The 13,704-nt window shown below is 55.6% G+C and overlaps 1 protein-coding gene across 9 annotated transcripts in view; it reads right to left on the bottom strand.

Moving 5' to 3' along the window:
- Positions 1–13,704, bottom strand: part of RPS6KA2 (ribosomal protein S6 kinase A2) — a 352,189-nt gene that overhangs the window by 29,521 nt on the left and 308,964 nt on the right. For all 9 annotated transcript variants that reach the window (XM_067701555.1, XM_067701561.1, XM_067701557.1 and 6 more), the window contains 2 exons: positions 10,878–10,942; positions 2,996–3,098 (listed from right to left, as the gene is read on the bottom strand). In XM_067701555.1, the coding sequence (XP_067557656.1) occupies positions 2,996–3,098; positions 10,878–10,942 (168 nt within the window). The remainder of the gene's footprint in view (positions 1–2,995; positions 3,099–10,877; positions 10,943–13,704) is intronic.

Below are 13,704 nucleotides of genomic sequence, written 5' to 3'. Positions count from 1 at the left end.
GTGTGTGTGGTGGGGAGGTACTGTCCGGTGAACTTGAACTGATACACCTTCCCTAGTGAATGGAAAGTCTGTAGATCAAATAAGGAAGGACTTTCAACCATCAAGGAGGCGTGAAGCCCAGGGCCATGCCTGCTGTGCCCGGGCTGCCTCTCCCTGCTCAGACCAAGAGATCAGCTGAGGTTCACATGTACTTCACGAGAGGTTGTCACAGCCAACACTGGGTCCGTGTAGCTAGATGGTGACCACGTGGTAGGTGGTATCAACGGCATTTAACACGCTTTATAAGTGGCTAGGGAACGCCGATTCTTAGCTCGGTACTAAGAGAAGAGCAAAGATGTGAGTTGGATGAAAGGAAATTTAAAGCTGAGTACAGTCAACCTTCGTTGATCCTAGGAGTGATTTCTGACTTGTGCAATACGTTTCTGGGTCTTTAAATCTTAGAGTGGCATCTCCCATCGGTCAGCAGGCTCTGATGGGCAGCTGGTGTGTCTTCAGGGAACATCCACCAGCTTCAGCATCGGTTGAAGTTAAAAAGGAAAGACTTTAAGGCCACTACAAAGAATTCCGACAGGCAGCATCCGAGTCTCATGCAGGATGTGGATTACCCGCTGTTTCAGAATCACGTCACCTCTGCTGCCCTTTAAGAGCCGTGCGCTCAGCTCATGTGCTTAGAAAATTCTACTCTCTTATAAATATATAGAGAGAATGACTACCTCCTCAAAGGCAAACTGTGTCCTGCAATAAGTTGACTTTAAGTACAACTGATTGGAGAAATCCAAATAGTAAGGAGTAAAAAAGCCATTTCTGGACGTCATTAAAATGCATGGTGTCTAATGACGTTTTCCTTCGGCTAATAATAAAATAAATTTGAATTCTCTGTGCACAAAACGTTCATGAGGTGCTAAAAAAAAAGCCTGCTAATCTCACAGGCCGACCAGGTCGGAGTTTAAATTCTTCACGGATAACACAGAAAGCAGGTAAAGGCGAATAATTTCGAGTTGGCTGTATGAGCATTTTCTTGCTAGGCAGCACAAACATGGTCTTTATTTCAGTATTTTAAGCACAGAGTCCGAATGACGGAAACCCTCGGTGAAACATTGCACATTTCATTAAGGACCGGGAGGTCGTGTGGGTGGTGGTCACAGGCAGTGTCCTTTGTCAGGGTTAATCGTTTGTGTTCCTTTACATTCAGGTAAACCACAGGAGGAGAAAGAAAGCGACCTGCTCAGGTGAGCTGCGGGCACACCCGGGATGGAATCCCCAATCCTTCCCCATCTTTCCAAACTCTGAAGCTAAAAAGTAATCTGATTCTGTGAAGTGGTCAATTTTGTCAACAGGAAGGACTGACCCCAACACCCAAGAACATTCTGAGGCCGTTGAGAACTGGAGAAACACTGGACCGTCTCTACTAGAGAGGACAGACCTAGATCTCCACCTCCTCGGCAGCCACGGTACATCTAGCAGCAGCGATTACCCCAGACTGTGACAGCAGGCATCACCCTAGCTCTGTCCCTGAGGACAGTCTTAGTTTTATCTGGGGGCTGCAGGAGGACCCGAAAGAAATGAGTGAGCGTCTGCGTCCCGACTCCCTCATTGATAGCCCCCAGAATTTGCTTCTTTCTCGGTCCTGGAGCCCCTGCTGTGTGGGTCAGGAGATGCCCTGGGACCACCAGCGGCCCCATGGATGCCCCCAACCCTCTGTGTTTGCACAGAGCTCACACCCCTAATGTGCCCGCCCCCGGCGTGTGGGACACAGGCTCTCACCAACAGCTTAAACCAGAGGGGGCCCAGTGGACTCTCTGTTGCAACTTTATCTACTTGATGTCTTCTACCTGACCATCTATTTGTTTCATGATCCTTTTTTAATCACAGAAAATTTTAGATGCAATAACAGTGAGAAAAGCATGGGAACCCCCCATGGGCACATCACACAGCCCCAAGAGCTACCAACTGGCTGAACTTTTCCCACCCATATCTCCAGAAGGGGCATGTTAATTTGTTTTTTAGACAAAATCACCATACCTTCACTGGGATGAACTGAACCGTGCCCCACAAAATTCACGTGTTGAAGCCCAATGTGGCAGTATTTGGAGAAGGAGTCTTGCGGAGGGTAGTTAAGGTTAAATGAGGTGATGAGGGTGGGACTCTGATTCAGCAAGACTGATGTCTTTATAAGAAGAAGGGACACCAGGGACTTCTCTCTCCTTCTCCTCGAGCACAAAGTAAGGCCATGTGAAGACACAAAGAGAAGGAGGCCGTCTGCAAGCCCAGAAGAGAGCTCTCACGGGAAACCAAGATAAATTTCTCTAGTTGAAGCCGTCCAGTCTGTGGTATTTTGTCATGGCCGCCTGGGTAGACTAGGACAATTACCGTATCTAAAAAAGGTAGTATTAATTTATCCATATCACAAAATGACAAATTTTAAAGGGAGCTGACCAGTTCTGATTGAATTTGGTAGACCTTAGGAGTAATTTAAGACGTATCATAGAGGCTAAGTACACAAGTCCATCTGCCGTGCCGAGACACAGTAGCTGATGCAACTTTTCAAACAGGTGTTTGTTTTTTTGTACGAATAAGAACAGTAGTCCACACATTAACAGACAGGCTCCCTCTTCCCATAAAACCTCCCTAATTAAACAAGAGATTTTCATTGTCTTGAGGTTCTTTTCTCGAGCTTGCCCGGGTGTGTCCCTCTGACAGGTGGACACTGGATTGACAACTTAGGCCAAGAGGCAGCATGAGGTGGGCGGGGGATACAGAACACCTGGGAAATTTCCCAGCTGGGTGTTACCCGGGGGCTAACTGATAAGCAGTTCTATCACGTAAGCCTTTACTACGAGCAGAGGAACAAGAGGACTGAGGACTGTATCCCATGGAAGCGCCCTTGAACACGGCGCTCTCTGGCTCCTGGATGCCTGTCCCTACCTGGCCAGGTTGGAGGACCCGCCATGGGAAAGACACACAGGCCCGCCCCCCTCTCCCTGCCTGCACGCACCTGTGGGCGTCCTCGCCGTGAACTCGGGGTCGAAGTGGAAGGTGTCCTCTGGCCTGCCCACCGCCGGCTTGAAGGGCGGCTTGATCTCCTTCCTGTACAGCTTCTGCGTGGACAGCAAGACAGGGCGCTGAGGGCCAGCAGGGAGAATGCGGGCGGGAAACCCATCTGTGCCACCTGCCAATCAGGTGCTAGCACACGGCAGCCCCTCCCAGAGCTCTGCCACGTTTAGTAACACACATAAAATATGATATCTGTTGTATACGACACAAAATACAGTTACATAGTTTACAAAGAGGCATAAAAGCCACAGTTCGAGGGAAAAGGGTCTGGGGACATCTAAGTATTCTTGATTTTAGGGCAATGGCTTTCAACCTCTTTCGGGCAGCAGAATCTTCTTCTTCAAGTAAAATCTGACAGGACAGCTACGCCCTGCCCCACCCCCAGGTAACAGCGAAGAGCCCTGCTCCTTGGCAAGTGCTTCCCGCCCCGGCGACCTCGGAGCCAGCACCCGGGACCCTGCTCTGCGGGGACACAGAGCCCATCCAGGTCCTTCCTCACCCACACCCCAATGCCTGTGCACCTCCCTGGGGCACCTACTCCGGCTGCCACCAAATTTGGGCATCCAGACCCCTCTGCTCAAGTCGAGGGGCTGCGTCGGGCTCTTGGGTTTAGTTACATTTTTGTGCACTTTAAGGGCCTGACGAGCACGAACCAGAGAACTGGCCACGTGTGGCGCTGCCTTCGGTGGGATGCAGAGGCCACACCCTCACGTGCACCGTTCCAAGCCTCGCAGGCCCAGCAAGGACCCCTTCTGCTGGAAGGGGTCCTGATCCAGGACTGTTTCCCGGCTGGAAACACCAGGCTCAGGCACTTTTCGGAGCTCCTGTTTCACCAGGTCTGGACTCAGGACCCCCCCCACCCCCCGTCGGGGGAGTCTGGAAATGGAGCCAGTGACTTGTGGAGATCCGCTCTCAATCTTTCAATAACACAGTAAAGCAGATTTTGTCACCCGAGCTTCCAGACGAGGAAATAGGCTAAGATTAGGTAAGACCCCCTCCAGGGTCAAGGGAGACGAAGGGGCAGACGGGAGGAGGGCCTGGGTCTCCAGACTCTTCCCATCCCAGGGGAGACCCCGCCCAGAGCACAGCCTTCCAGAAGGCGCCGTCAAACAGCTGCACTGACCGGTGGCCGCTGGCTCCCTCCCAGGGCTCAGAGCAGTCGGGGCTGCAGGTGCCATGTGGAGCTGGGGGGAGGCGGGGGGTGGGGCGCAGTGCACTTGGGAGCCACCGGAGGAGAAAAAACGAGTTAATTCAGTGGAGCATTATTCGGTCATTTCCTGCCCTGGGTGAAGAGATGTCATTACGAATTGAGTTACTCTATAAACCCTTTCCAGATAGACAGAGGATGCCTTCCACGCGGACACACCAGTAGGGTGGGAATGCACTTCCCTGATGCATGCACTTGTCAGGGGAAGTCTAATAAGCAGGGGTGAGCTCGGCACCCCGCTTCAAATGCTGCCCAGCCTGGCCTGCGGGGCTCGGCTCTCCCCTCCCACCAGCGATATTTGAGCTGGGTTATTAAATAAATATATGTCCTGATCCAGTAAAAATCACATCCTCTCCCTCTGCCTTCACGAGTCCTCCTGTAACTTCCCAGAGAAGGGGGAGGGACGGGAATCTCCACCGCAGCAGGACTCCCGCTTCTATGACGAGGGGGGATCTGTTTACAGGAGAGATTTCCATTATAAAAACACACGTGTGGCTGCCAGAGGTGGGGTGGGGCTTGGGAGAGTTTGGGGAGGGGGGTTGGAGCAGCTGAAACGGGCCCAATGAAAGGAAGAGGATCGAAAGGTGCAAATTTTCGGTTATAAAATAAATAAGTCCTGGGGATGCACGGGACAGCCTGGTGGCTACAGTTCCTAAGACCGTGCTGCAAGTTCACAGGAAAAAACCCTCTTATAAGTGTGCGGTGATAGATTTTAACTAGACCTCCTGGGGTGATCACTTCACAATGCAAAGATCAAGTCATTACGTTGTACACCTGAACCTAACATAATGGTTTTTTAATTTTAATTTTTTTTTTTACTTTTTATTTTTCTTTTTCAAACAGTTTATTTGTTGTTCAGCTTACAAATGACCAAGTTTTTTTGGAGGGGCGTTGTTTTTTGTTTTTTACAGCCCATGCTGTCTCTTTTTCTAAAATTTAATTAATTTATTTATACAGCAGGTTCTTATTAGTTATCTATTTTATACCTACTAGTGTATATATGTCAATCCCAATCTCCCAGTTCATCACACCACCCGCTTTCCCCCCTTGATGTCCATGTTTGTTCTCTACATCTGTGTCTCTATTTCTGCCTTGCAAACCGTGAACCTAACATAATGTTATATGTCAACTGTATCTCAACACACACACACACACACACACACACACACACACGCAGGACTGGTTGTCATTTCATGGAAATGAGAGACAGTTTGCATCTGAAGGCTGACGCTCATACATTTCAGTTCCTCTCCCCACCCCAACTCCCAGGCCGACCCTTCTACTTGCCTCCATTGACTGCAGCTCACTGGTCCTGGCTGGGAGGCTGACCCCTTGGGAGAAGACGCAGCCCCTGACTTCCAACTCCTCAGCCATAAGGAGAAGAGTTCGTCGGAATCAGACTGTCCCCTGGCCGTGAGCTGCTGTGGACTTAGTTTGGGTGGAGAGCACTGCACCCTTTTAATTGAAGTATCTAGTGATGACTCGGGAAGCAAGAGAGGACGTGATACCCGGGGTTCCCCGCCCAGGACGGTGCCCGGCTCACGCTTGCCCCACCCTGCCCTGTGCAGAATCCCAACTCCAGACGCCCACCAAGCCAGTCCCAGAACCCGGCGTGCAGCGTGTACAACCTCTGGCTTCACATGGCAACGTGTGCAAGCACATGTCTGTGTTTCCTTGCATTTTCCAAACCGCCTCTGTAAGCCTGTGCCTCAGCTACGGAGAGCCTGACTGACCCGAGGCACAGTGTGGAAGAAAGCTTCCCAAGGCTTGCAGGAGGGCAGCAGGAAGTCCTCTCGAAGACCCCTCTTCACCCCGACACTGGTCCCTGCAGAGACAGAGCCTGTGAGCGTCATCTGCCCACCGGCCCCCAGACCTCCACCCTCTCTGTCTCCGGAGGTTGTTGCGGTTTCATCCGGGTTTCAAGTGGGCAGCAAAGAGCTGTGTAGGCCACCTGGGGTGTTTGGTCACCCTGCCCTTCGGATACACCCTTGTGTTTGCTGCAGTCTTAAAGGCCTGTCAATGTCTTCCTGTTACTGGATAAACATTTTGGAAAGTGCTAATATGTGTTATTCTTATACATGTTTTTTCTTTCTTTCCAGGTGTCCAAACCTAGGAGTGGGTTTGAGGATTTAGGGAAAAGGTGGCCTTGCTTCTCATTCTGTAATGTCCGCTGCTGTGCACGGGGTCAGATGGAGAATGAACAGTCAGGTGCATTTTGTGGACTTTGAGCTTGACGAGACGCAGGCATAGTTCTGACCTAGATTCCCCTTTCTGAGCCTCTGGAACAATTTACCCCACACTGATGGAAGGAAAGTGGGATCATGACCAAATGCACCAGGCATCACTTTAAATCGTGGCATTTGTCCCAGGATCTCGGGATGATGATCTCAAGTTGCAAGTTGTAGCAACGCTGGAACGGATTTCACATCGCACGTGTACAGGCTGGGATGCTCTTTGCAGGTGCGTCCGAATTCTACTTATACCTAAAAGACCTTCAGGGGACTCGGGAAGGACAGAGGGAGCAAAATAAAAATAGCAACTGGATAATGAAGAGAAGACTGATTCTAGTTCGGGGTCACAGACCTAATGTCTGTTTTCTGCCGGCACTTTTGGCTCCGGGCATTTCAAAATCAACATGCTCCAATTAGGCAAAGGGCACCGTTAGAGATGATTCCTGAAATAGCACCGCAGAAATGATGCAGATCCAGATGCAGAGTGACGGCAGGACAGGAGGAGGAACAGGAAGAATTTCAATGACTGCAGCATGCCGTGGGCAGATCTGGGGCTTCTGGTCCACGAGGTGCAGAGCTCTGCTTCCACTGGTGACCCCACCGTGAGCTGCTCCAACCCCAGTATCTGGATTTACAAAACCCCCGAGCCAAAGGGCGATTAAGTCTTTGAACAAAGACACCTGTTGGCTCCTTGGAAGGGTGAGTTCTCCTGGTGTACTTAACATGGAAGTAGATCGACAGCAATCTTCCAGTGGGCCGTGGAAGGGGCCCACGCACGGTGAGATGCCAAGCAGCAGCGGGTAGCTCCCGGGACCCAAACCGGAGGGGTCCCCCCTCTGCGGCCCGGAGCCCCACTCTCCTCCTGCCAGCCCACACGGCCGGCGATCTGGGGGCTCTGCACACGATGCCAGGTCGCCCAGGGATGGGGTGCACTCCTCTCACTGCCTTGGGTTCAGTTCCCCCCGGGGAATCCCTCCCATCTCACACCCACCAACCGGTGATGTGCTTGGAAGGGTTTCAGAAAGTAAAAAGAACAGCACAAGACACTCCCAGCGTTAATAAAAGTGACTGGAAGAATGAGTCGTCATAGTTACAGGGCGGGCCTTGGCTGTGGAAGCGTGATTCCCACTGCGAGGGGAGCCCGGCTCACGGGGCCCGGGGTGATTAACTTGGACGAAGCTTATTTGGGGTCTGTGCTCATTTTTGTGTTCTCGGCACCGCTCCAGCCACGGGGGAAAAGTAAACGCAGCTTCTGTGCCCGACTCTCGCATCACCGGCTGCAGAGGCTTTCAGTCTATAATTAACTTGTAATTTTTCATTTCTCCTACCGCAGGGAGCGAGCTTTCAGGGAGGATGCCTCCTGGGCAGGTGCTAATTGCTGGGCTCTGAGGACAAGGTGATGGCAGAGCAGGACAAACGGGGCAGCGCCCCCCACGTGCAGTGTCCCTGGACTCACTCTGCCCCAGCAGGAAACCCGAACACCCCAGGGAGAAGCGCGGGACGACAGGTATTTACTTAAAAAAACCAGAAACTTCTGCTGGCAGTTCTGGGTCACAGAAGGAAGCAGAGGTGAAGTCATATCCTTATATGTCCCAAGCTGGATCCTGAGGCCGGCTCTGGGGTAGAGTCGGATAGTCAAGGAGATGCCTTGTCACTGTCACTCTGAGCATCTGCCTGGCAGTGGGAAGGCCCGTTGGTACTAACAGTTTTTGCAAATGCATCTCCCTCCCCTGTGGTTTCCAGTTATCTAAGCTGCCGAAAGCAGAACGAGCGCATCTGGACAAATCTATCCCGTGCACGTCCTTCTAAAGCCGGGGCCGGTCACTGGCCAGGACCCAGCGGCCCCCACGGGGCTGACCAGCTCGTGCCGGGGCTGGAGAGGACGAAAGCTCATCATCCCGGGAAGGGCCCGAGCGGCTGGAGCGAGGCTGCGGTCCCAGGAGATCTTTGCTGGGAGGACTCCCTCCCCCCTCCCCCGCTCCCCCCTTGTCAATCCTCCTCAAATCTCTGCGGCGTCACCCCCTCCCAGACGGGACAGCCCCACCGCACGCCTCTTCCGCGGCTGGATGACGGCACGCCTGCACCCCCGGGACCTGAAGCAGCTTGAGGACAGCTGTGTCTTTGCATCGTTATGTCCCGGACACCTGCTCACCTTGACACGGGCGAGCCCCAAGTAGTCATTAAATACACCAATGAGCACAAAAGTGGTCTCTCAGTCCTCCCTACCTCTGGCTGCCTCATCCAGAGCGGGGGATGCAATGGGATCCTCGCACGCCTCTGGCCCTGTCTGGTCATCCTCGGGGAATGGAAATGACAGGAGGTGAGGCTGTCTGAGTGCCTCAGAAGGGTCTCTCTCAAAAACCAAACCAAACCAACAAGAGATGAAACGAAACGCTAAAAGCAACGGAAAAAACTTCCCAACCTAACTCCAGCCTGATTGCCCTGACATGACGCAGAAGCACCACCTCCTTGGTACAGGAAGCCAGGGGCTTTGCGCCGACCACAGAGCCAGGCCCAGCCGTGCACCAGGGCTGCTCTAAATGGCCGGGCGCCTCAGCTCGTGCTCAGAGCTCACGCAGACCTGGGCTTTCTGGAACGCACGGGAACCCGGCCTGCAGTGTTCCAGGGCCACTGCGCTGTGAAAATCCCACGCACCTCACGAAGCTGACTTGGATCCCCCCGTGACAAGCTCCTTCTTCGGCGCCGTCCTGGGGTGAGCATCTCCCCAGCACCTGCCCACGGCCCCCCTTCCAGCCAGGCTCTAGTGTTGAGCGGTGTGGCCGCCGGGACCCCCTCCTTCCCCTTCTGTGCTGGTCCCTTCCCACTGCAGCCCCTGCCCCAGCGATGCTGTCCCTATTTCCCAGGCGCCTCACGTCACCAGAGAGTCACCAGGTTTCTCTCTACTCTTACCTCTGAAACCGAGTCTAATTGTGTGCACATATTCTATCACCGGCATCTAAAAGTAGGTTAGCAAACTACTGCCAGTCGGAGTGCTTCCTGGGCTGAGGTGGGGAGCGGAGGAGAGGCTGCAGGAGTGAGGCCGGGAAGCTCGGCGAGCAGCGGGTTTTACGTGCCGTTTGTGCGAAAATGTCCCCAGAGGTGAGACCTGGGGCGGGGCCTGCCCACCCACCGGAGCCAAGGCGCCACCCCTTCCCGAGGCCGAGGACACCCCACACTCCGCGGGGAGGGGGCGGGCAGACACGGGCACTGCCCTCTGCAGCATAGAGAGACTTTCACTTTGTAAACATTCTGGTCAAATCCTAGCTCAGGAAAAGAAAACCCCAAAGCTAAGAGCTGTGCTTACCCAGTGGGAAAGGACCAAGGACCTGCTCCCAGAGGAGGCCTGCCGCCTCCAGACGGGGAGCCTGGCCCGGTGGTCGGCTGGCGCCCCGAGAGCCGCCCGCCCTGACCCTCCCCCGCAGAGCCAGCAGCCGGGCGCCGGGGAGGTGAGAGTCGGGAACTTCTGAGCCGGCGTCCAGCTCCACGCCGCGTCCAGTCGGGCGGCTGGGAGCGCTGGCCCCGGGGTCCTCCTTGGTGGGGGGGGGGGGGGGGGCGCAGTCCACATCCATCCGGCAGCGCGGAGCCGGCGACGTCCCCTTACTCTGACCCGACCTGCTCGGGCCCCTGAGCTCTCCCCAGCAGGCCTGACTGCTGGATTTGTCTGGACCCTGACCCGGCTCAGCAAGAATCCTGGTCGGTGGGTTTAGCCGGAGGCCCCTTACCCTGGTGCTTCCTCTCAGTCCCTTTCTGGCCCCTGACACGCCCCCTCCTTCCTTGTTGTATTCGGAGTTGAGCCCCATCTCTCTCCCGACGGCTGGACCCCCTACCCCCCTGCAGTGGTCCCCACGCCATCTCGACAGCCCCCCGAGCGAAGTCTTCTTTATGTCTTTAACAAGCGTCCCGAACGGCTTTGTCTTTTCTGGTCTGGACAATGCTTTTCTGCAGCAGCATCTACAGGACTGCTGAGTGCGGGCGTGATCCCGTTTAGAGGCAGGGAGCAGCACTGAATCTGGGCACCCAGAGGCCCCAAACTGAAAGCTCTGTGCAGCCCGGGAGCGGCCGAGGGGCCCCTTCAGCCTTCTGCTGGGCCCAGGGTGGCCTCTGCTCTGCCCTCAGGGAGGTGGCCCGGCTGCAGGGCCACTGAGGCCGGCCGGTCTCTGACAGGGAAAGTGTGGAAGGGGTTCCAGGCCTGGAGCCGCAGGGAAGGGGTGGCGGTCCCTGGTCTGCGCCGGGGAAGTGCCTGCGCGTTCAGAGCCCCCTGAGGGAGCGCACTCCTCCAGGTGACGGGTCTATACTGACCTCGGGTTTGTACCCAGCAGCTGCTGACTCCCCTGCCCCACCTCCCCGTGCTTTCTGTGCAGTCGGGACCCTGGCCTGCAACTTACGTTCCAGTCGATGGTGACAAAGAAAGGGTGGCGCTTGATCTCCTCCACGCCGTCCAGGCCAGCACCTGCCGTGACCACAGAGCAGAGATGAGCATCAGAGCAAACCCGTGACTGCAGTTCTGACGCAGCAGGGAGGGGGCTGGGGTCCCGACGCCCTCCAGGGGGAAGGAGCCCCCAGCTGCGACCTCTCCTGCCAGCTGCCCCCTCACAGCCCATAGAGGCCACCACTCAGCCCTGCAGAGCTGTGACCAGGTGAGGTGGCAGAGAGGGGGGCGGGCAGGCTAGACCCTCCTGCTGCAGGTGTGGGCGTCCGGGCAAGGAAGCGGAGGCCCATCCCAGCCTCCATCAGAGCCAGCATCAGGCCGGGCCTTCCAGAGGATGAGAAAACGCAGGCGAGGGCAGGGTGGAGGCCACAGCGCAGAGAGCCTTGTACGGCTGCTCTGGGGCTTACAGGGAAGGGGAAGGAAGCCAGGGCCTGGAGAGGCCGTTTCTAGCACGACGGGAACCTGGAGAGAGACGGAGGTGGCCTGTGTCCACCTGGGCCTGCGCGAGACAGAGGTTTCTTGTCACCTGGACACTGTGTACAAACAGTGCTGCTTCGCCGGCTCCTTCTGCCTAATCTCTCCCTGGCTTGTTGCTTATGTGAAGTCCTGAGCCCCAAGGGAGGAGGGATGGGTGAGGGCGTGCAGAGGACTTCGGACACCTAATGGTAGACACATGTCATCACGCACTTGCTGAAGCCCGCAGCTACCCCTCCCAGAGTGAACCCTGATGTGAACCGCGGGTTTCAGGTAGTAACGACGTGCCGATACTGCTTCACCACTTCTAACAAGCGCATCAAATCAGCAAAAGCTGACGCCAGGGGACACTGCGTGCAGGGGGTGACGGAGCATGTGGGACTCGCTGTACCTTCTCTTCCATTTTTTCTGCAAACTTAAAATGCCTCTAAAAATAAGTCTATTAATTAAAAAAAAAACCAAACCAAAAATCAAACAGCCAAGCCCTAAGGCTCCACGAGGTCTGCGTTTTCTCCAGGATGGGAAGGTGAGTCAGGGAGGGGCCGGGAAGCAGCGGAGATGCGAGAAGGGGTGGCAGGCGGCCTCGGGCCGGGCGACTCCTGCTCCGGCTTTGTCTGGGGAAACGGATCCTGCGTCTCAATCGACCAGGTCGTGCGTGAGGCCCACACAGGCTTCCCGGTTCTGCACCCCGAGCGCCGGGGCCCAGCCCCGCCCCGTTCAGAGGCTCAGCCCGCGTCTGCCCCACTAGGTTGAGCCGCCCCCCTCATCCCCAGGAGGGAGGCAGGCGGCTAGGAGGCCGGAAGCAGGAAGGTGTGGAGGACAGCGCGAGGCCCCCCGAGCTGCCGTGGTCACTGTGGAGCCCCCTGCCCGGCCTTGCCGTCCAGCCTGAGAAGCGGGAGGACCCTCTCCCCGGACGCCGGGGGTCCCAGGAGACACAGCCCGCTGTGGGCTCATGGCTTCCCGTTGTCATCTCCAGCCCTGTTTCCTGGTCAAAGCCGTGACATGGGCAGAAAAGGAGGCGCGAAGCTGCCCGTGGCATCGGGGTCACCTCTAGGTGGACGAGGGCCCAGCTAGCTCCCACTCCCTGGGGAAGCCTGGCCAGGCCAGCACCCTGGGAAAGAGGAGCCCCTGGCCTCGTCACCACGCTGGGCTCCGGTGACCTGGTGGTTGTCACTTTGGTACGCAAATGGACGAACAAGGGGAGGAAGCTGTCAGCCCCGGAATTTCCCCCTCTAGGGACACGGGGAAGTGGCACGGGGCTGACACACCACAGGCGTTTCCCCCGCTAAATGCCGCCAACACCCAGTGCCCTGGGCACCATCCCTACTCTCTAGATAAGGAACCAGCCTGAAGGAGGCTGGGTAACGTGCCCAGGACCAAACCGGAGTTTAGGAGCAGAACCGGAAGACAGATTCCGCTCCCCGTCCCAGAACCCCACCCCGACGTGTGTATCCAATTTGGCCTTTCTCCTGAGACATTAGAATATAATAATAAATACATATTTTGGTCTTTGTCTCGGGCTCCTGGCCAGAGCTCCTAAGACGCTCGTAATTTCCTGAGGGGTAAGAATGATGGAAGCATCTCCTGTTTTTTTTTTTTTTTGGCGGTACGCAGGCCACTCACTGCTGTGGCCTCTCCTGTTGCAGAGCACAGGCTCCGGATGCGCAGGCTCAGCGGCCATGGCTCACGGGCCCAGCTGCTCCGCGGCATGTGGGATCTTCCCGGACCGGGGCACGAACCCGCGTCCCCTGCGTCGGCAGGCAGACTCTCAACCACTGTGCCACCAGGGAAGCCCGCATCTCCTGTTTTGATGTCTGGCTTTGGTCACTGGCTCCTGGAATGGCTCCAGGCATGAAAGAGGCATCTCTTGTCATTCATAATAAGCCCCTCTGAAGCACACCTGAATTTGTCTTAATGAGGTGACTTGTGGAAAGACCCTACAGACGGAGCCAACCCCGTGACGAGGCCTGGAACTTTCATCCACGTCTGACGAACTCGCCCATACGCCCCAACCGCAGGGAGCAGAGAAGGGCCGAGACTGAGTCCAGTCGCCAACGGCCAGGGATTGAATCAATCACACCTACATAATGGAACCTCCAACAAAACCCGAACACCAGGGTTAGGGGAGTTTCTGGGCTGGTGAACAACGAGGAGGGTGGCTCCCCCCAAACCCCAAAGGGACAGAAGCGGCTGGGCTGGGGACCCTTCTGGACCTCGCCCTATGCACCTCTTCATCTGGCGGTTCATCTGATCTTGTAGAACATCCTTTGTAATACATTGGTAACAGTAACTCACTAAAGCACTTTCCT

This window comes from Pseudorca crassidens, chromosome 13 (genome assembly GCF_039906515.1).
Source record: "Pseudorca crassidens isolate mPseCra1 chromosome 13, mPseCra1.hap1, whole genome shotgun sequence".
Classification (NCBI taxonomy): domain Eukaryota; kingdom Metazoa; phylum Chordata; class Mammalia; order Artiodactyla; family Delphinidae; genus Pseudorca; species Pseudorca crassidens.
Note: the sequence above shows the minus strand (reverse complement) of the source record. Positions and strands in the feature narration are given on the sequence as shown.